Source organism: Staurois parvus, unplaced genomic scaffold (genome assembly GCF_062004578.1).
Source record: "Staurois parvus isolate SC_StPar_1 unplaced genomic scaffold, SC_StPar_1.0 ptg000001l, whole genome shotgun sequence".
In the NCBI taxonomy this organism is placed as follows: domain Eukaryota; kingdom Metazoa; phylum Chordata; class Amphibia; order Anura; family Ranidae; genus Staurois; species Staurois parvus.
The window spans coordinates 2,682,501-2,702,913 of record NW_028317797.1 but is presented as its reverse complement, the minus strand read 5'-3'; the positions used below and the strand labels follow the sequence as shown (position 1 = coordinate 2,702,913).

Sequence of the window (20,413 nt, the reverse complement as noted above, 5' to 3'; positions counted from 1 at the left end):
TGTGGTCTCATTTCTTCCCAATGAAAAACGAAAATTGAAACAGTGACAGTGAGCCCTCCTTGGAGTAGATCATATCTGGAAAATGAAGATCAGAGATCTCTTCATTTGATTAATTTTATAAAAGAAGCAACTGGGTTGGCTAAACTCCACCTGCCAAAAAAGATAAGAATAGACTGACCCTTTAACCCTTTTGTGACCAGAGTTTCTTTGAAACTTTGACACCCAGACCAAGTTTAGCAATGTTGGTATGTGTCAGTTAACTTGACAATAACTCTACGACTAGTTTTTCTGATTGACAGTGGGTCTGAGAACTAGGAACACATGTCAAATATTTCACATGCTGCTCCAGGCAAGATCAGGCTCCACACTCCACGATCACATCTCAGATGCTGGCTCGGCTCGTTTCCACTTAAACAACAAGCATACCGCTCATCTCATTGCGTGATATTCCTGTTACTGGCACACTTGATAGGAACACATACCGTTGCATATTCCTCTGCTGCAAGGTTAACCAATGTTCCCATAAGGGGCATTTTACATTTGAATTTATAATACTGTATTGGGGTCACAAAAAGGTTAGTGAAACTCTGCTTTACACTGGACCTGGACGTACCCTAGTAAGGGTAAAAAAAGTACCGAATGTACTTTAAGTTTACCAAATGTAAACTGATGGTAACTGCATTCTCATCCGGTTATGTCCATTGCTCCATAGGAATGCATTGCTGTCCATTTTTCAGCCATCGATGGATGACAGTGTGAAAGGGGCCTTAGATAGAGTGGGGAAGATTTAGAAACTCTATTAAGTTCCTATAGTTATGTCTCCCTGTTTAAGATTTCTCTTCAACCCCTAAAAAAAAGAATAGAAAATCCTGCTAGCAAGGGCACAGAAAGCACATCCTGCCCTGGTGACACAACAGAAAATCAAGAGAAATCTATCCAAGTGGAACACAGATTGCAAAAAGAACTAGCAGGTGTTCTTTCCCTTCCACATTTTATCCTTACTGACAGGCATTCCACAAAATGTTATCCCCACAAAAACAGAAACGGACCAGCAATGGAACTCTTTTTTAGACATCACATATACTGAACCTCATTTGTTTGAAATTCCCAGACTCATTTATTTTAAACTGCAGCTTATCTTCTTCTCTATTTTATTTAGTTCCTATTTTCATGATCATCATCGTCATATAGTTAATAATCCCGAGTCAGATATGCCAAGCACTTCTCATCGAAGGCTTGGTACGGCTGTAAATCAAACAGCAATATAAAGCATTACAGAGTGTACACATCAATACTGTATCTCTTCCTTACAAAAGGGGAAACAGAGCTTTCACACAAGACTTTCTAACACCAACACATATCTGCTCAATCCAGATGATTTTCTTGGTTCAGCAATCAGCTTGTATCACAAGGTATCATGTGATAATACTTTCTGGCAGAGAGCAAGAAATGTACCACGTCCGCCATTTCTTCTAAGGAAACCTGCTTTAAAGTCAAAAGGAGATAAGAAGTACATGGCAAACTATTTAAGGACTCTACATCCGGTACTCAAGAACCGGATGGAGTCCGCAGGGGCATTATATGATGCACACTAGGTTATCGCAGCTGTAAATAAGAGGTACCATGCTTTACACTGACTGGCATATTTGCCTAGAATTTCAGGGTACTTGCAAACTTTAGATAGTAGTTGTCTGATATCTTCGATCTTGACAAGTATAGATTACAAAAAAAAACAATGTATAAATACATATGAAGTCAACAGACAACCTCAAAAGGATCCCAGTAAATATGTAATTCATTCATCATGGTTCTTAAAGTTCATCTGCTGCTTTATTGTCCTCATTTCATGTTACACATCCTACATACTACTTATAGGCAAATATGCATCTGCTGCTAATGGATTTGGGTGGATATAAAAAAAATGTCACTGCCCATAATCAGGCAGACCAGAGACACCAGAGTATACAGTTGTGGGTGACCCAACCTTCAACATTTATGAGTATATCTGAGAGATGTGAGTGGTTCTTGCAATCGCTTCAGAACATATAATTTGGGGACAGTAGAAGTCCGTGTATTAGAGCTCCAAATAGGTTCAATTTACTCAATCCCTTTGCCTAAGATATGTAAGATATGACTTAAATTAGAATCATTGGAAAAGCTTTGGGGCCAAAATAGTTTTATAGACAGACTAACATGGTGTTAAGCCAGCCATAGACGGAGCAATTTTCAACCCAGTTACAGGAAAGAAAATAATACTGACGGTATTGATGGGGGAATCCCTACCATGGAGCCATTATGTTCTCCTTGCACGGGGGTGGGGGGAGCTGTGCTACCCAGGAGAAAACAGTGATCTCCTAGATTGTAAGCTCCAAGGAGCAGGGCCCTCCTAACCCTCTTGTATTGAACTGTATTGTTTCTGTATTGTCTCCCTTTATATTGTAAAGGGCTGAGCAAACTATTGGCGCTATATAAATCCTGTATAATAATAATAATAATTACTGCTAACAGGGATAGTAGCTGCTAGCAACAATCACATTTAAAATCCAACAGGCTGGTTGTACTCAAGTTGACTGATTGATCAACTTGGGTACATTCAGACTGCCCATACATGTTTCGAATCTCTGCTGATCCCTACTGAACTGGCCAAGATTCAAACTGTGTATAGCCAGCTTTATGTTTGTGAGTGTACACAATTTATTTATTTTTCACAGGTACTTATAAAGCACCATCAATTTACACAGTGCTTTACATATATATTGTACATTCACATTAGTCCCTAACCCTCAAGGGGTGTACAATCTAAGGTCCCTAACTTACTTTCAAACATATACATACTAGGGACAATTGAGAAAGGAGCCAATCAACCTACCAGCATGTCTCTGGAATGTGGGAGGAAGCCCATGCAGGCACAGGGAGAACATGCAAACTCTAGGTAGGTGGTGCCATGGTTGGGATTTGAACTGAGGACCCTAGTACTGTCAGGTGGATGTGCTACTCACTTAGCCACTGTGCTGCCGTGTAACCTAAACCATTAAAATCTTATATTAGCATTAGCATGATCATTTCCAAAAGTAATTTTCAATATTTTTAAATCTGCAGCTTTTATTAAAATAATGACTGGTGATCTTGCCACAAAGGTCCTCATGCAGACATTTCATGTTATAGTGACAACACTTTCTGTCTTCCAGTTGTTCCTCTATGTTGTCATACACTCCACCAATGAGACTACAAGCGACTCCATTGCTTTATTAAATAAACTTGACCTCACTCACTATTTACTTTCTGATGTTTTCAGCTGTTTTACAATGTTCAATTCCATGTTTCAGCTTTGATGATTGGCAGTAGTCCATCTGAAGCATAGTTTGGGATTGGGACAATTGGGGCTTGGAATCTAATACGCAGATAGACCATAGGTAGAACCCCTTATCTCAAAATTCCCTTACTTCAGAACAGGGGCGGACTGACAACTCATGGGGCCCCCGGGCAATAGGGGATCATGGGGCCTGTGTCCTTGCCCAAACTCAAAAAAGCCTATGAAAAAGGTACCAGGGGCATCTCATGGGGCCCCCTACTGACCCTGGGCCCTCGGACAGTGCCCGAGTTTCCAAATGGTCAGTCTACCCCTGCTTCAGAACTGTTTGCTTGTATGAAGTGCTTCATTCTTTCATATTTAGAGACTACTAAAAATACTGCAAATCATTAATAATATTAATATTAGAATTTCACATTTTGGTCGAGCCTAATCTTAGCCCTTCCTCCAGCTCACTTTATATTTTGACCCTGTCCTGCAATAAAGGCATTAGCAAGTTAGCAGGTCTGTGTTGTGCGTACACATTGGGCTAGATTTACTAAAACTGGAGGACTCAGAATCTGGTGCAGCTATGTATGGCAGCCAATCAGCTTCTAACTTCAGCTTGTTCAATTAAACTTTGACAAAAGACCTGGAAGCTGATTGGTTTCTGTGCACAGCTGCACCGGATTTTGCACTCTCCAGTTTTAGTAAATCAAACCTGGAAGGTTTCTATGCAAATTTGCACTCAGTTTTGCCCGCTCCAGTTTTAGCTTTATGTAAATCAAACAAAACAAGAAAAAAGTTATTGTATTCCTGGAACATTGAGGATTACATGCAAATACTGTATGGTAAAATAAGTGGTTCATCATTGACATTAGAAGTGGAATACATTTAAATGCCAGAATCCAACAGTTCTGCATGACAATAAAAAATATGGGATACATTAAAACATGTAATAAACATTTTTTCACAGGCCCTTATTTAATAAGACTTAACTTACAACTTCAAATGATTAAAACTGAGGCAATAAAGATATTGTGCGTCACAATTATGTTACGGCTTTGTGGTCAGTTAACCCCCATAAGGAAGGCTGGGATCAATTGTATTTACCATAACAATAAAACAATAGTTATGTTAAATATTGTCCTGTCTCTCCCAGTCCAGGGTCATATGGAGTCAAAAACAAGCACATGATAATGGCATCAGTGAAATCAGTAAAGGTCAGTCAAAGACAAGCCACAGTCTGCCTGTCTGGATGACCTTCCTAGCTTGTGACAAATTGCTATCATTCAATGTCAGCTAATGACAGGAGCTCTTTAGTTAATCAATTGTTCTAAAAATGATCAAGAAAACTACTCGCAGGACAGCTCATTTTCACATCAATGCCTGTGAAGTATGAAAAGCTCATTTTTTTTCTAACTTTTTAATAAGCTCATAAGTAAAGCAGTTACTGGGAAACCGGGGTCACCTTACAGAAAAGACAAAACCTCAGTCTGCCATTTTACATATTATTTCATTTCCATATTATAGTAAAAAAAAAAGTCATGTTATTTAGTATGCTAATGAGAAATGATGTGATAAAGCAGACTGCACATTAGATTGGCTCAAGACAAATGTTTAAATGGACTATAGGACGTGTCATATACTTCAGTGAAAATAAGTCACATGCATTATTAATCTGTAAGTATCTGTCCTCATAAATATCAGAGACCAATTGTTCGACTCTGACCAGATATAAATTTGTCTGAGATGAGGTGGGTAAGACTTTTGGAGGGCTTTTTGCTCTGTTTTGATGACTTATCACATTCACTTAACATGTAAGTTTTAAAATGTATTTATTCCAGGTACTTATATAGCGCCATCAATTTACAAAGCGCTTTACATATATATTTTACATTCACATCAGTCCCTGACCCTCAAGGGGTGTACAATCTAAGGTCCCTAACTCACATTCATACATACACATACTAGGGCCAATTTAGACAGGAATCAATTCACCTACCAGCATGTCTTTAGAGTGTAGGAGGAAACCAGAGTACCCAGAGGAAGCCCACACAGGCACAGGGAGAACATACAAACTCCAGGCAGGAGGTGCCATGGTTGGGATTTAAACTGACTACCCTGATACTGCCAGGTGGAAGTGCTAACCACTTAGCCACTGTGATGCCCAATATAAACTAATTATAAACCTGGAAAGTGATGAATAGAACAAGAGATGTAAGCATGTCAAGAATATGCAAACCCAGTATTTCATATTCTTGATATATGCCTGCTGTACCATGTACTTGTATGATAAAGTAGTATTCTCTTTGTATTGCTCCCTTTGTGTGAAATCCCTGGTGTTCCAGCCACTCCCTCCGCTTTCCTATTAAAATTGAGTACTTTAGGCATGAGAACCCAACATGGTCAGTTTTCTGGCTGTGTTGGGAACTCCGCCTGCTGTCCTTCAATGATCAGACACCCTCTCCTCATCCCCGCACAGCCTATCACTGGGAAGAACAGTGTGCTACTGTTTCTCCTCCTCTAGCTCTTATGCACTTGAGAACAGAAGGAATGTTTTGCCTTTCATTTCAATTTCAAACTGAATGGATTGTTTCACAAGGTGAGGATTTACATACATTTTAAGGCTGTTTTCATTTCAAGATTGTAAGCTCCAAAGAGCAGGGCCCTCAATCCCCTCATGTTTTGCATTGTATTGGTATTGTTCTGTCACATGTTCTGTCCCCCATTGTAATGTACAGCGCTGAGCGAACTATTGGTGCTTTATAAATACTGTATAATAATAATTTAAATGTTAAGCTTGGCCCTACCATGTGATGGGCATCTTCTCTAATTAACAAGGAGGTGTAGGAGGTAGATGGATCCAATTTTACTGGGAACAAGTCAACATTTGAATAAAATATTAAAAGTCTTCTTTTTGACCTACTAATAATTTTGAATGCACTTTTTAATTACTGTAACCCCCTGCCTATAAATTTTTTCGTGCATCATCTAAATTGCCTAGGTTCACAGCAGGATTATTTTTAGGTAGACATCATTGAGAAACCGGCATTTAATCACACGAAGACTATGTTTATTTACATCATGCAAGGTGTATAGAACTGTGGATAGTAGATTTACTAAAACTGGAGAGTACAAAATCTGGTGTAGCCCTGCATGACAGCCAATCAGCTTCTAATTTCAGCTTGTTCAGTTAAACTTTGACAAAAGACCTGGAAGCTGATTGGTTTCTGTGCACAGCTGCACCAGATTTTGCACTCTCCAGTTTTAGTAAATCAACCTTAAACTGTCCTCACAAGGACAGAAGCAGCAAAATAATAATGACTTTCACAAAATGAAATATGGTCCTAATTCTTGTTCCTGACTACAATACCTTTGTAAAACTTTTGACTGGTTCTGCATTTTTCATAACTCTTATGCTCCATGCACACTAGCATTTTTTTAAAAGTGTTACTAAACCCACAACAGTAAAATCAGTGTGTATATGCAGTGAAGCATGCTTGTTATACTCACTATGGAACCTAAGGGGTTAATCCTCTGAATTGTGTAAAAATGCTTTTTGATCCTGACTTCTTTGATCCTCCCCTTTTTTCAGTGCTCTCCTCTTATCTCCTGATAAGACATATCATGTGGAGACACTCTGCACATGCTTAGTTTGGTGTGTATTGCTAGAAAGCATTTTATTTTTCTTGGGACAGTGCATTTGATCAGCCCAGGGCCAATCAGCATTGTCCAGACAGAGGTCAGGGATTCTGCATCCTCCTAAAGCAGAAAGAAAACTCCTCCTATAAGCTTTAACCAGTGCTCTGGTAAACACTAATAGAAGTCACAAGACTGCTCTAACTGCTGATGAGAAAAGGTATTTAGCAGTTTATATTTCCGAAAATAATTGCACTTCCATGTTCTGTGTACTGTGGGAGACCAGATATAGTGAATGCAGGGTCCTGGGTTTAGTAACACTTCAAGCTCAAAAAGTGCTGGGAAAAATGCTGGATAAAAAAACGCTAGTTATAGCATTTGTAGTAGCATTTTAGTAGTGTTAAGAGTTTTATTAGCGTTCTTACAGTACATGCAGAGGAAAGAAAGAGCTAGAAAAAAAAGCTGTTATGAGCATTTAATAACATTTAGCAGCATTTCACTTTTTGTTTCTGCTGGAAAAAAGGTCCAAAAAACTCTACAAAAGCTATTTTATCTGCTCCTAAACACTGAAGCTCAAAAAATGCTAATTGCCTAAAGAAGTGTGCATGGACACATAGGATAACATTATTTAGTTTCTAGGAGCAGAAAAAAAAACATGCTGATCATAAGTTCTAGGAGCTGAAAAAAAATGCTAGTGTGCATGAAGCCTAAATGGGTGGTGTACCACAGGTTACAGCCAACATTTGCACAACAGACATGCATGTATTTCTTTTTACATTTGGTTCCACAAAGGATCTAAAATGAGTATGATATATATATATTCGTATTAAAGATATCTGTTCTCTAGCACAGGTTCAGCTAGCTGACAGCAGTTTCATATTACTCTCTAAACCTGAAATGCCAGTTTCTCAAATTAAAATATCTTTCGTGGCCTCAATCACTCTAAAGTCATCCATAGAAAAGAAATAAAGGAGGCCGGGCAACACTTAAGCCAAGCCATAATTGGAAGTATGTGAAAAATGAAGTGTCAGTTTGGTCAATAAAGGGCAAAGGTCAAGGGGAACTGCAGCCCAAACTCAGCTCGAAATGTGCTCATTAAGATGTCCAATCAGCAAGCTCCCTTACACTCTATCACATTAGTCATCAGACAGCAAGCTGCTCCAAAATGTCCCGCTCTGCAGTTATTACTCCTCTTGTTCATGTAAAAAAGGAGAGCTGGTATATAAATCGTTGCTCAGTCATCTGGAACATACCATGGCCCTTCACCTCCCCCTCTTAGTCCGGCTCTGTGTTCTAGCTGAAAACAGCTACCTTGAGATTCCCTACACTAGAATGTGCAATTGTCTGAGCCTGCAAGAATTCGGGAGAGAAGCAGAACGTTCCGCACTCGAACATGGATACATCAAGTGTAAGAATCCAGAAATCTGCTATTATCATTCATCTAAAAATACTTTCCAATGCTTCTATGAATAAGGGCCGCTTTACTGGCCTGATGTATATGAGAAACAAAAGCATCCCAAAGCTTGTTGTTACAGGCTTGTCCTTTTTAACCAAAAGGCAACCCCGTACGATTCTGCTTGTTAAACAGAAGCATGTATATTAGTATCTAGTTTCAAGGTACAATGTACACACAAGGGCAGAGTCTGTGAGTCTAAACAAAGTGTGCATTTGACCTAGCTATGAGGTTTTGCCTTCGTTCCCTGGAGAGTGGGGCTTAATCTGGATCAAACTTTTAACGGCTCTTCAAATGCAGGTCTAAACCAACCCCAAATCTCTCAGGTTTCTGCACATCATCACTAAGAAACATACTTTCATTGACTAGGAACTAAAAGATTCAATGTTTTGGTCAGACTGCTACCTTCCTTGCTGGACTATGGATTTGCCCTCTGACAAACAATTTACAAAGAGTTACTTGCGGTTTCCAGGCTATTTAGCACCATTTTACTGTATTTTATATTTTTAGTCTTCTATTGCCCAAGTATTATTTTTTTCTTCTTTTAACTCTTGCCCTGTCCAAAGGTTTCATGGAATGGAGAAACATTAGTTATATTTCCAGAGACCTCTCATTTCCTCCTCATATTAAAAGTACATTACAGATTGCTGCCAGGGATCTCCATTAGGAAACTGCAATGCCATGCTCCAATGGCCTTGTGGTTGTAAAGCTTGGATAAGAGCCATATTGATTTCCCAAAAGGCTGCAGAAACATTTATACATAGGAAAAAGAGGTATGTTTAAAAAAGAATGGGTGCTAGGGGCAAATAAGAGTAAATCATGTTGTTGTATTTTATAGGAAAATGTATATATATATATATTTTATATATTTTTTTTTTTTTTTGAATGCTACAGAGAAAAGCATTAGAAAAATCAGTAGCAGCCAATCATAACACATTTTTTCTAGCATTGTAGAGTCCACAGAAGTATCATTTGAGACAAGTCAATTGAAAGCTTTGGGTTGCAGAGTTTCCTTTCAGGGACATTTTTACTACGCCCATAGGAGACCACCCCAAAACTGTTGCAAGTGGAATATGTATTTGTATCAGGGGCGGACTGACCATTTGGAAACTCGGGCACTGCCCGAGGGCCCGGGGTCAGTAGGGGGCCCCATGAGATGCCCCTGGTACCTTTTACATAGGCTTTTTTGAGTTTGGGCAAGGACACAGGGGCCCCATGATTCCCTATTGCCCGGGGCCCCATGAGTTGTTAGTCCGCCCCTGATTTGTATCCATCGTCTTGAGCTAAATTCACAAGATCAGAGTTAGGCTCTTTCTTACTATCAGTGTAAGACTTCATGCACAAAGTCGTACAGGAGCTGTACAGCATGCAGAGCTTGAGTAATCATTTTCCCTGGATTTGATGCTGCTGCATATGGCTGCCCATTGAGATGTATTAGAAGATGCAGCTGTATGTGCACATGTGCCGGAGGTTGCAGAAATCATACACACTTATTTATGTATACTCCGAATGCAGATAGTCTGTGTTCAGAGCATACGTCCATGCACCTGCAGATGTTTTACACAATCCCCAGCACAGAACTGTGTATAGCCACATCTTCTAATTCATCCAGTGTACTAACTGAACAAAGAGAAAAATTAAAAAAAAAAAAAAAAAAAAACAAATACGATTTGATAGGAAATGTGGAAGCTGTGATTGGTATGTTGTTTTTTTGGAGTGCATGCCCCATGTCTGTCCCTCTATCATTTCTTCACTATGTCTATGTATAGTTCATATAGATCTTCAAACAACCTACCGTAAATTTTGCCTGGCTGCATTTTCAGAATAAAGAAAAAACTATCTACTAGAAAAACAAATAAGCATTAACTAGAGCACCTTGTTCACAGCAGAGGCACATCATTGAAATTAATTAGTGCATATTTATAATTTTTGGTCTATTAATTTTCCCACTCAAGTGAAAGCTGTTCCAACTCAAGTTGAACTAAAACCTTACCTGGACAGTTGTACAGACCCCTCTTCTGTACTGAAATTGCTTACTGTGATTTATCTGCACGCTGTGAGCTTCTCTAAATGAGAATTACAAGCTGCAGCAAGGCAGATACAACCAGGGGCGGACTGACCATTTGGAAACTCGGGCACTGCCCGAGGGCCCGGGGTCAGTAGGGGGCCCCATGAGATGCCCCTGGTACCTTTTTCATAGGCTTTTTTAAGTTTGGGCAAGGACACAGGGGCCCCATGATCCCCTTTTGCCCAATGAGTTGTCAGTCCGCCCCTGGATACAACCCACCTTATTTCTTGGATGGAGGACAACCACCATCCTCTACAGTGCTGGGAAAAGGTCCTTTAGCATGCAAGCCAAAAAGGCCAAAGTGCACCACCCTCCCATGTGCTGTAGACTTCTTCGGCAGCATAGGCTCCAGGTTATGCCCATTTTGTGCCCCCCTCCTGCTGAAGTGATCTAAGTGGTTGCCACTTCTGCCTACCCCTCAGCCCAGTCCCGATCTTCTAGCCCTTTTCTCCCCTCTTACTATCCCTGACCCACCTCTTTCATTCAATGGGTTCTTTCAAACATGGAGGCTCATTTGCATGTGGGTGTTACCTAAAGCAGTCTGCATGCAAATACAGGAACGCCTACTCCTCCAGACTAACCTCCACCCATCAAGACATTTTAATTTTGAGCACACTTCAATTTTAAATGAGCAGGTTCCTTAACAAGGTTTTAAATGCATAAGTGTTATTGTACAATAAATAGACACATGAGCACATTTTACAATATATTGTTAAAGTTCCTTTAAGCATCAGTTCCGTGCACATTTTTATACATGTTGTGGCAATCTTCTTTTTACAATCGTGTTTCATACTACAAGGTAAGCAGTAATTTTTTTTTAATAGATATGTTAATTTCAAATTTCCCCATCATATGCAGGGAAATATAAAACAAAACTGCAATTTCCTGTGCAGATAATTAACATTAATGCAGCTTCACTGAAATACGTGAACGTGCTACTCCTTTAGTAAAACTACCCTACTGCACATGTCAATAATTACCATGGTAAATTTAGAAACTGTAACACAATAGCACTAACATAACATTAGCAAAACCAGCAGAGCATGCAAATTGTGCAAGAAACATCTTAAAGTGCAAAAAGAATCTCCCTGAAGCCACCCCGAGGCCCATAAGCCTAGCACCACGAGCTCCCCATGTTGTTCAGTCATAATGACTGTTAAGACTTGTTGTGCCAGAGAAGCTGAACTCATGGTTGAAATATTTAGCCAACTACTGTTCATACACTGACTCCTGCTGACTTCCAAAAAAACCTTACAGGAGAACTAGACTCATCCAAGGAAACTTAACCATGTGCTGTACAGGCTACAGAAGACTACTGCAGACTAAAAACTAATCCAAAAAGCATCAAGTAAATATATATAACTCATTTAATTACAGAATGGAAGGGGAAGGGGTATGTAGTGTAAAGCCAGCTCTAATTAGTCTTCCTGTGTTTGGCTTTTCAGAGGCGCTGTCAGCTTGCTCAGTCAGGGCAATATGACAGCCTGTAAATTGCCCCCTTACACCAGGTACTGTATATGCACTCCTTTACTCCGGTACTCTCCTGTGACAGTGCAGGGGCAGGAGCTGCATGGAAGTGCTGGTAAAGTGAGTTGAACAATAAAGCAGATTGGCGATCAGTTGCTGTGGGTTCAAATTGTCTTTTGCTCCTCTTCTATTCATACAAGTTCATTCATCACAATATAAGAAATAAGAACATTCTGTGTTGCCCTACAGTAACCAACCTGTGTACCTGGGAAAAAAAGCTATATATAACAGCATTTTTTTATTCATTTTTTATTCTCCAAAAGAAAATGATAAATAAATAATTATAATTAAAATTATTGCTCTAACATATAATTAACAACAATAATGTACAAATTTGAAAGCTGGCAATTCTGTGAAGCGACTTTGGGCAGTTATAAATGGATCATAATTCGTCTGGTTCAGCTGGGACCATCCGAATTTCGATCCATGTATCGGCAGGCTGGTTCTATAGATTGACTTCTGTACAACCAGCCTGTCAGGTGTTTCGCAAACAATATATCTGGCGACACTCATTGTCTCCTAGATTGTAAGCTCTAACAAGCAGGGCCCTATGTTTCCTTTTGTACCATATTGTACTGTAAACTTAATGTCTACCTTCATTTTGGAAAGCTCTGCGCAAACTGTTGGCGCTATATAAATCCTGTATAATAATAATAATAATTGTAGTGTATTCTGGTGGCGGGGAAGTCTCCCCACCATCAGAATACAATAGCACAGTGGGAGTGATTTCCCCGTCCACACTGTATGTGTGGATGGGGGAATCGAGTCTTTTATTTATTTTTCATTCAACCCGGTGAATGTCTAGCCTTATAAACATACCTATGTGATTGGGAAGCAATGTATTTTGCTTGGAATCTAACCAATATTTTTTCCTTAGGTACACTCTAAAACAATAAAATACTCTGTCTGCAGACATATGCATTATGCTGTGCTTGAAGGAGCATGCGGCCAGCGAATATAAACATTTTCTACATCCCACAACACAACCAGTGCACTTGTAAGCATCCATCCTTCGCTTATAATGCTCATGGATGCATGCACACTGGAGACTTGCTTGAGGGCCATCACTGGAATCTCTTTGATAAACCTGTGTAATAGCTGTTGTAGTATGTGACTGCTGGTGAATGGGTGTAAATAATCACCTGCAGCAGACATTCAAATCAACTACATCAAAAAAAGCTTTATGATCTTGTTCACACAGGCAGCTGGGGTGGGGTGGGGTGGTAAAAACAGTGCTGGCTGTGAGCTCAGTGCTCACAACTTAGGGCTGTACACAAGCTGCAGACATAAAGTAAAGCATTTATACCCCCTGTAACATTTGGCAGACAATTCCACTGCCAAACTTGACCCATTAAATTGGAAGGAAGGGTGTGTCAAACACCCTGCAACCACACATTTGTAGCATGGTGGGGTGGGCTTTTCAGGGTTAGAACAAATGGTCGGGAGGCGACATATAGCCACCCTGCTGCCTGTCAATCACTCCCTGAATAGCAATCCAACATTATTATTATTATACAGGATTTATATAGCGCCAACAGTTTGCTCAGCGCTTTACAATATAAACACATGGACTGCTTTTCAGAGGGGTGGCAAGGGCTGCCGCAAGCCTTTAATATGCTGTGGTTTCAATTATAAAGTATGCATAGCCACAACTTTTTCTTTTGGTGCTGGGGTGACAAGGGAAGGGTTAAAACCTCTGCTGGGTTATTTTTTGCTGTCTTTTTCCTACTGCGGAGATTTCTCTTCATCTCATGTCCCTAAGATGCAAGACGGAGAAGAAATCTGTACAAAGTCAGGGGAGTTTCTTTCTTACAGCCGGTTCACATTGGAACACATGCATTTCCTAGCAGTTCGGTTTTGCAGCCTATTCATTTGAATTTCCACTTGAACGCAGAAAAAGTAGTGCAAGCACTAGTTTTACAGAATGCCCTGCACCAAACTAGGTGAAGTGCGTTTGAGTCCACAAATGAGCAAGATCTGTTTGGGGTGCCATTAACAATTCATTTGTATTGCTTCCTTTGTGTGAAATCCTTGGTGTTCCTGTCAGTCCCTCTGCTTTCCTATTAAAAATGTGACTACACTAAGCAGGGGAACACACCGTGGTCAGTCCTCTAGCTGTGGTGGGAACTCAGCCTGTTCTCCTCCAATGATCAGACTTGTCCTGACACCCTCTCCCCTGCACAGCCTTTCACTGGGGGGGGATCAGTGTGCTTCTGTTTCTCCTCCCCTAACTCTTACGGAGGGAATGTAATCACAAAGGGCAAAAAAAGTGTTTACAATGTTTTTTTTATACCTGTACACAAATGGCTTGCCTTTTAAACTGAATGGGTTGTTTTACAAGATGAGGGTGTGCATATACTTTAGCTGTTCACCCACAGTAGGTTACATATCTGAGCTCAACCACTAGTCAAGTTTGAAAAGTGAAAGTATGCACAGGCTGCAATGCATGATGAGCTTGCCTTAAATTTCATTCTTTGTATCAATTTTTTTGAACCTCACTGGTTAATTCTAAACTGATATAAGGCCCCTTTCAGAAGGGGTGGACTCCATCAAGCAGATCCACCTGCTCAGTAGGGGTATTCTCCTTGCTGATCCGCATGGAGCAGGTGAATGACAGGCATAGCGGACATAGAAACAGCCCTCTGTTCTCTCTGGGGCGGTCGGATGGAAATGGACCGCCTGTCCATTTCCATCCGACTGTCATCCAGTCTGATCCGCCGGACGGATGGGGAACAGATCCCCGTCCGTATGTTTTTAGCAACAGGGTCGGATCAGACACCCGCCACAGTAAAGAGCTATGGATGGTCTCTTTGGGTTCACCTGAAAAACTGACAAGTTAACCCAATCAGATCGCCAGTGTGAAAGGGGCCTTAATATCACTTTATCTTTAATTAGAGAAAGAAAACAGGAATATAAGTGATGTGATTGTACAATACATATGTGTAAAGTGCTGTGTAAATTGACGGCACTATATAAGTACCTGTAATAAATAAAATAAAGTTTCAGTCTACTTTTGGTTGATAAGTGGGAAAGATCAGTGACATTTTAATAAAAGTTGAATGCTAACTGTCGCCTAATCCTGCATGTTTAAGATGAGCAGTCAAATACAGGTGTTGATGGGTGATTTGTCTTTATAAGGGTATCTCATACATGGTCATTATAAGATGCTCTGATAATTGTTCACATTAATCTATATAAAACTTCAGCCAATAACACTGAAAACACTCCAGCTGTCTACATTATCCATTCTCTGTTAGTAACCAGGTTGCTGAATGCATATTTCAAGTCACAGCCTTCACTAAATAGCTAATCAATTCCTCTACTTTATAAAACAATAATCCTCCAAGCAGGCCCTAAATGCCTCTAAAGAATACCGCTCAGACATTAACCACGTCTTTCTCAACAAAATATAGAATACAAGTTTTGTTTAAAGGAAATGTGTCACCATAAAGTTAAATGGTAAATACACACTGGGGGTGATTTACTAGGGGCCCATTGCAGTGCGTTATCATTTATCTGAATAGGCTGCCTAAAGCTTTAAAACAAGGCAAAAATGCTTCATGTACTATTTCTCTCACTGCAAAGCATTCAGTATGAATGGCACCGCATCCCACAAAGGCATGTGTTGTCGTGCATTACCGAAATTCCGGGAGAGAAATAAAATGCCCCTGATCTTCAGGGTAGAGGAATAAGATGTAATGCTTTCCTTAATCCTCGCTCCCCTGGAAGCCAAGTTATGGGCAGGCCTTTACTATTCTGACATGCAATATAGGACTGGTGGCCTTGCACTGTACATGATGACGTCAGAAAGCCTGCGACTGATGGAGCAGGAAAAGGTAGCGGCTTCAGGGGGTCATTCACACAATGCAGGGAATATGTGGACAATATGAGTGTTGCAACTTATTCCTTTACCCCTAGATTTGGTGAGCATTTAACCCATATAGTGCAGGGGTTATGCTATTGCCCAGAGTGGGGCTTTAATGACAAAATGACAAAAAAAAAAAAACAGAGGTGAAGTTCTAATTCTCTACATTCGCAGGGCTCTGTGTTGCACAATCTGTAGCAAAAAAAAGTACATAAAATCAAATACTAACAAGCAAAAACCCTGTTTGCAGAATGTACTGCTATCAGGACCAATAAATCAATCATATTAGATGACAGAAAATATCAAATCAATAAAAACACAATACTTTTATCCAATAATTATCCATACAACAAATCTTTAGGAGATCATAAAAACAAATTAAAAGTTTCAGGAAATGAGAAATAATCATGACCACCAAAAGTGTGCCACATGGCCATATCTTTAACTCCACAGTGCACTTTAGGGATCAAAGCAAAAGTACCAAACCTTTGGCACCAGTACCATTTCTTATGTTCATTGACTACCTGTAGATATACATTCAGTTATTTATTAAAGTGTAACTAAAAGCAAACCTTTTTTAAGTTTTGGATAGAGTGGAGATGGATTAGAACCCCTGTCAGTTTTTATTGTCTGAAGCCCCATTAGGGAGATTCCCCTTTTCTATTTGTCCTGCTTACCATTATCATCAAAATTAAAAGTAAAAGAAATGCCAAAATTTGGGTTATCCCCAGAAAAGTAATAGAGGGGAAATTTTTCAATCGGGGTACTTGTTCTGGTGACTTAAGGGTCCCCAAGGAATTTCCTGCATTTGCAGAGATTTTCTCACTTCCTCTTTTAACTATGGGACAGGAAGTTAAGGTAACTCTCCCCAATTGGACACAGATGGCAAAAAATAATTTGAGAGGGGTTATAACACTCCCTTACTCTAAAATGAAAAAAAAAAAAGGTTTTGCCTATATTTCTACTTATACACAGTAATGCGCATTATTAACAATAAATTCCTACCTTGTTCACTGCTGTTGTCCCCACTATGCGACGTGTGCCCCCCACTTGATGGTCCAGGAGTTCCCCCTGAGCGCGTTGATGCTGTGTCGTCGTGGTCTCTGCTCCAGGAAGGCTGTGAATACACAATGAAATTTGATCAGCAAAATAAATAAAGAAAAGAAGAAAAAAAAAGCCCAAGCGCTGTTATTTTGTCTTTTGCATATATTTAACAAGAACCAATTTAATGTGCAAATTTAAAGGAAAGCTGCCAAATGGATCTGCATTAGTTTCTTTCACTGAACTAAACTGCTGTGGAAATCTTTCATAATTGCATGCTGAATTACCATCGAAAACACAAACATTCCGGAGAAAAGGCAAATAACGGCTTCTAGATTCTGATTATATATTTAGCAGCAACAAACCCTCTGGCATAACAGTCTGTTACTCTGCAAATGCAAAAATGAGAGTGGTCTTTGATACTGCTGTTTATATAGTCTTAGCCTCTGATACATCACACAAGACAAGCACAGAGAAGCTTTTAAAGATTGGTACACAATTAGGCCAGGCTCCATAATAGCCGATATGTGTCAGCTGTTTGCCGGATGGTATGTGGCAAATGGACTAGGCAAGGGGACAAAAAAAGAAGGATAACAATGGCTTCACATGGTCTATGTACACTCAACCCCATGCAGAGCCTCCTTGTACTATTGAACAGAAAACAGATGTTAGTCCTTATCACTGGGTGAATTTGAAAATAACATTCAGATAGGAAAAATTGGCTGTAAATTAAATTCTTACAAAAACACAATCACAACAACTCTCCTCCTCAATCTTTTTTATCTTTAAGAAAGGATTTTAATTAGCTTTTAGTGCAAGCTTTTCAAAATATCTGCAGGCCTCACCTGGTCATCCAAAACTGATTTGCATGTACTACAGAGGTTTTAGTATCCCTTCTATTTTCACGCCTCTCTTTATACTCCGTGCTATTAGTCAGCATAGCCGGGAATTAGTTCATACAGAGCAGTCGCTGCTCTTGTACTGGCACAACGGATAATTCCAGTAGTTCACTTTATAGTCACAAACAATAGTCTTCATAATAGTTTAGAAACGTGAATTTGTATTAGAAATTGTGAATTTGTGAATTATGAATTTGTTAGAAACGTAACTTAAAAAGAGCATTAATATTTAAAAACTTTGTTTTGTATGTATAGTTCATCATGTCACATATAAATATATAGGACGGTCATATTTGCTCATTACATATACATTCTTCTTGCTCTGTGTTGCTACATGGTTAGTCTAAGGGTTTGATTATTAAAGTGTGCAGTGCTGAGAAGGGCAGATTTACAAAAGCAGAAATTTAACTGTGTGAACCGCAAACATCCAAGCGCAAAGCAAAAGCTCTTTTTATTTTTTTCTAAATCCCCTGCACATGACTGAACTTTCCACTTTAGTAAATCTGGCCCAGGATCATTTCACGCCACTAGAGTTTAGTAAATCAGGTCCTACAGTCAGGTATGACTGACTGAAAACAATGCCCTCTCTGTGTGGCTGAGGCAGAAATGTTTATTTACCGAAGGAGTTGAAAATCTTCACTCAGTAAATCGAAGATGCATTCACTTTAAATATTTAATCATGTGAAGAAAAAAGTTAGAAAAGAATGTGCCTTTCACAAGCTTGGATTATTGAATCAGCTTTGGTATCTCAACAGTTGTTGCTGTCTGATTGCCTAATACAGGGGTCTCCAAACTTTTCAAACAAAAGGCCAGTTTACTGTCCTTCAAACTTTAGAAGGGCCGAATTGTGACCAGTGGGCATAGGGAATGTCCCGGGCCCAGCATCAGTGAAAATAAACATGGGGTACTATTTCTCCTATTAATACCCATCATTGGTATTAATGGGAGGAATAATGCCCCCTCATTGGTATCAGTGTAAGAAATAGTGCCCCGTTGTTGGTGTCAGTGGGAGGAATAGTACCTCATATCATTGGGAGAAATAGTGCCCCAAGGGCCAGATAAAGGCTAGCAAAGGGCCACATCCAGCCCATGGGCTGCAGTTTGGAGATCCCTGGCCTAATATATACTGTACATGGCTTCTAGAGGGAGAATATACAAATCAGTATAAATAAAATGATACATAAAATATAAAAAGTGACTTTACAAAGGTTATAAACTTTTACATAAGCCCACTGACATGGCAAGCCTCAGGTGATGAACAATGATCAAATTCTCCCACATAAGCTGTGCCGATTTATCTGCACCCTACTTTCCTCCAAAGCCCTCTAAAGTACACAGCGCAGATTGTATTTCACGAGGCAGGGGGCAGGGATCTGATGCCATACACTGCACGGAGCTGAGTGTAATCTGACACCTGAGTGGAGGTAATGGACACACACTGCTCTAAACAGCCTCACTGAGAAACATGCACATCATCAGCTCAGTGAGGCTGTCAAATACTTCCTGTATGCTAGGGTAGGAGGTCAGTCACCATGGATTACTTGGTGTCAGAGAAAACTGTCAAAGTGACACATGCAGATTGCAAAGGAAGGAGAAAGTGGCCAGGATTCACAGGGGGAGTGGCCAGAATCAACACTAAGTCTTATGGTTTGAGGTAAGGCCACTTTATATGAGGATATGCTTTGTTCATTTTGAATCTAAAAGGTTTACAACTACAGGAAGTATTAAGATAGTAACTTAAAGTTGTGAAAAGGCTGAAAGTTTTTAACCTTCATGCATTCTATGTTATAGTCAAACTAATATATTCAAAGTATTTAAACTAAGTATCCTAAATGTCACTAATGACAGCACAATGTTAGAAGATCATATTCCTGGAGGAGTGGCCAAAATACAAGACACACCTCCTACCTATAGTCTCTGTACAGATGGAATCGTCATGTGAATTTTACATGGAGAACTACCCAGTTAATCTAGAGCAGCCCTCCTCAACCTTTTCAAGCCTTGAAATAACTTTTCCGGTTAAGAGAACCCCTGCTAATAACTCTATAACTACAGTCCACAGTACATTAGTGTGAAGGTCAGTGGGAAGACTGTTCCTTATATTTGTGGTCCTCAGGCAGAATTCCCCCCGTAGAGATAGCTAAAAAGATCATTGGTGTCAGTGGTTACTCATCTAAGAGGCAGAAGTTGCATATTACTTAAAGCAGAACTCCATTATTTTTTTTCTCCCATGCAGTGGTGCAATGAATGGGTTAACTGAATGGGTACACTGAATGGGTTAACTGCTCGTTTTTGTCTAGGGGCACACTGAAAGGCTATACTTACTCGATCCTTTGGAAAACAAGGCTCCCCCACATCCAGGGGTGGACTGTTCCCGTCATCCTCATATCCAGAGCCAGGCTATTGGTGTGATGATGTGAGGAACAGTCCGTTCACAAGACCTCTAGAATGTGGGAGGGCAGGAGCGGCAGGGACCAGTCTTGTGTCAGAGGATTGGTGGATTAGGTAAGTATATCTCCACTCTCCTCACCTCTAGACAAAAATGAACAGTTAACCCATGCAGTGCAGACACAACCCCACTTTATGGGAATTCTTTTTCGCCTGGAATTCTTCTTTAAGGAACCCTTAG

General features: G+C 39.9%; 1 protein-coding gene across 2 annotated transcripts in view; it reads right to left on the bottom strand.

Moving 5' to 3' along the window:
* MEIS1 (Meis homeobox 1) overlaps positions 1-20,413 on the bottom strand; it is a 193,318-nt gene that overhangs the window by 127,925 nt on the left and 44,980 nt on the right. For both annotated transcript variants that reach the window (XM_089675382.1, XM_089676087.1), the window contains exon 7: positions 16,850-16,961. In XM_089675382.1, the coding sequence (XP_089531508.1) occupies positions 16,850-16,961 (112 nt within the window). The remainder of the gene's footprint in view (positions 1-16,849; positions 16,962-20,413) is intronic.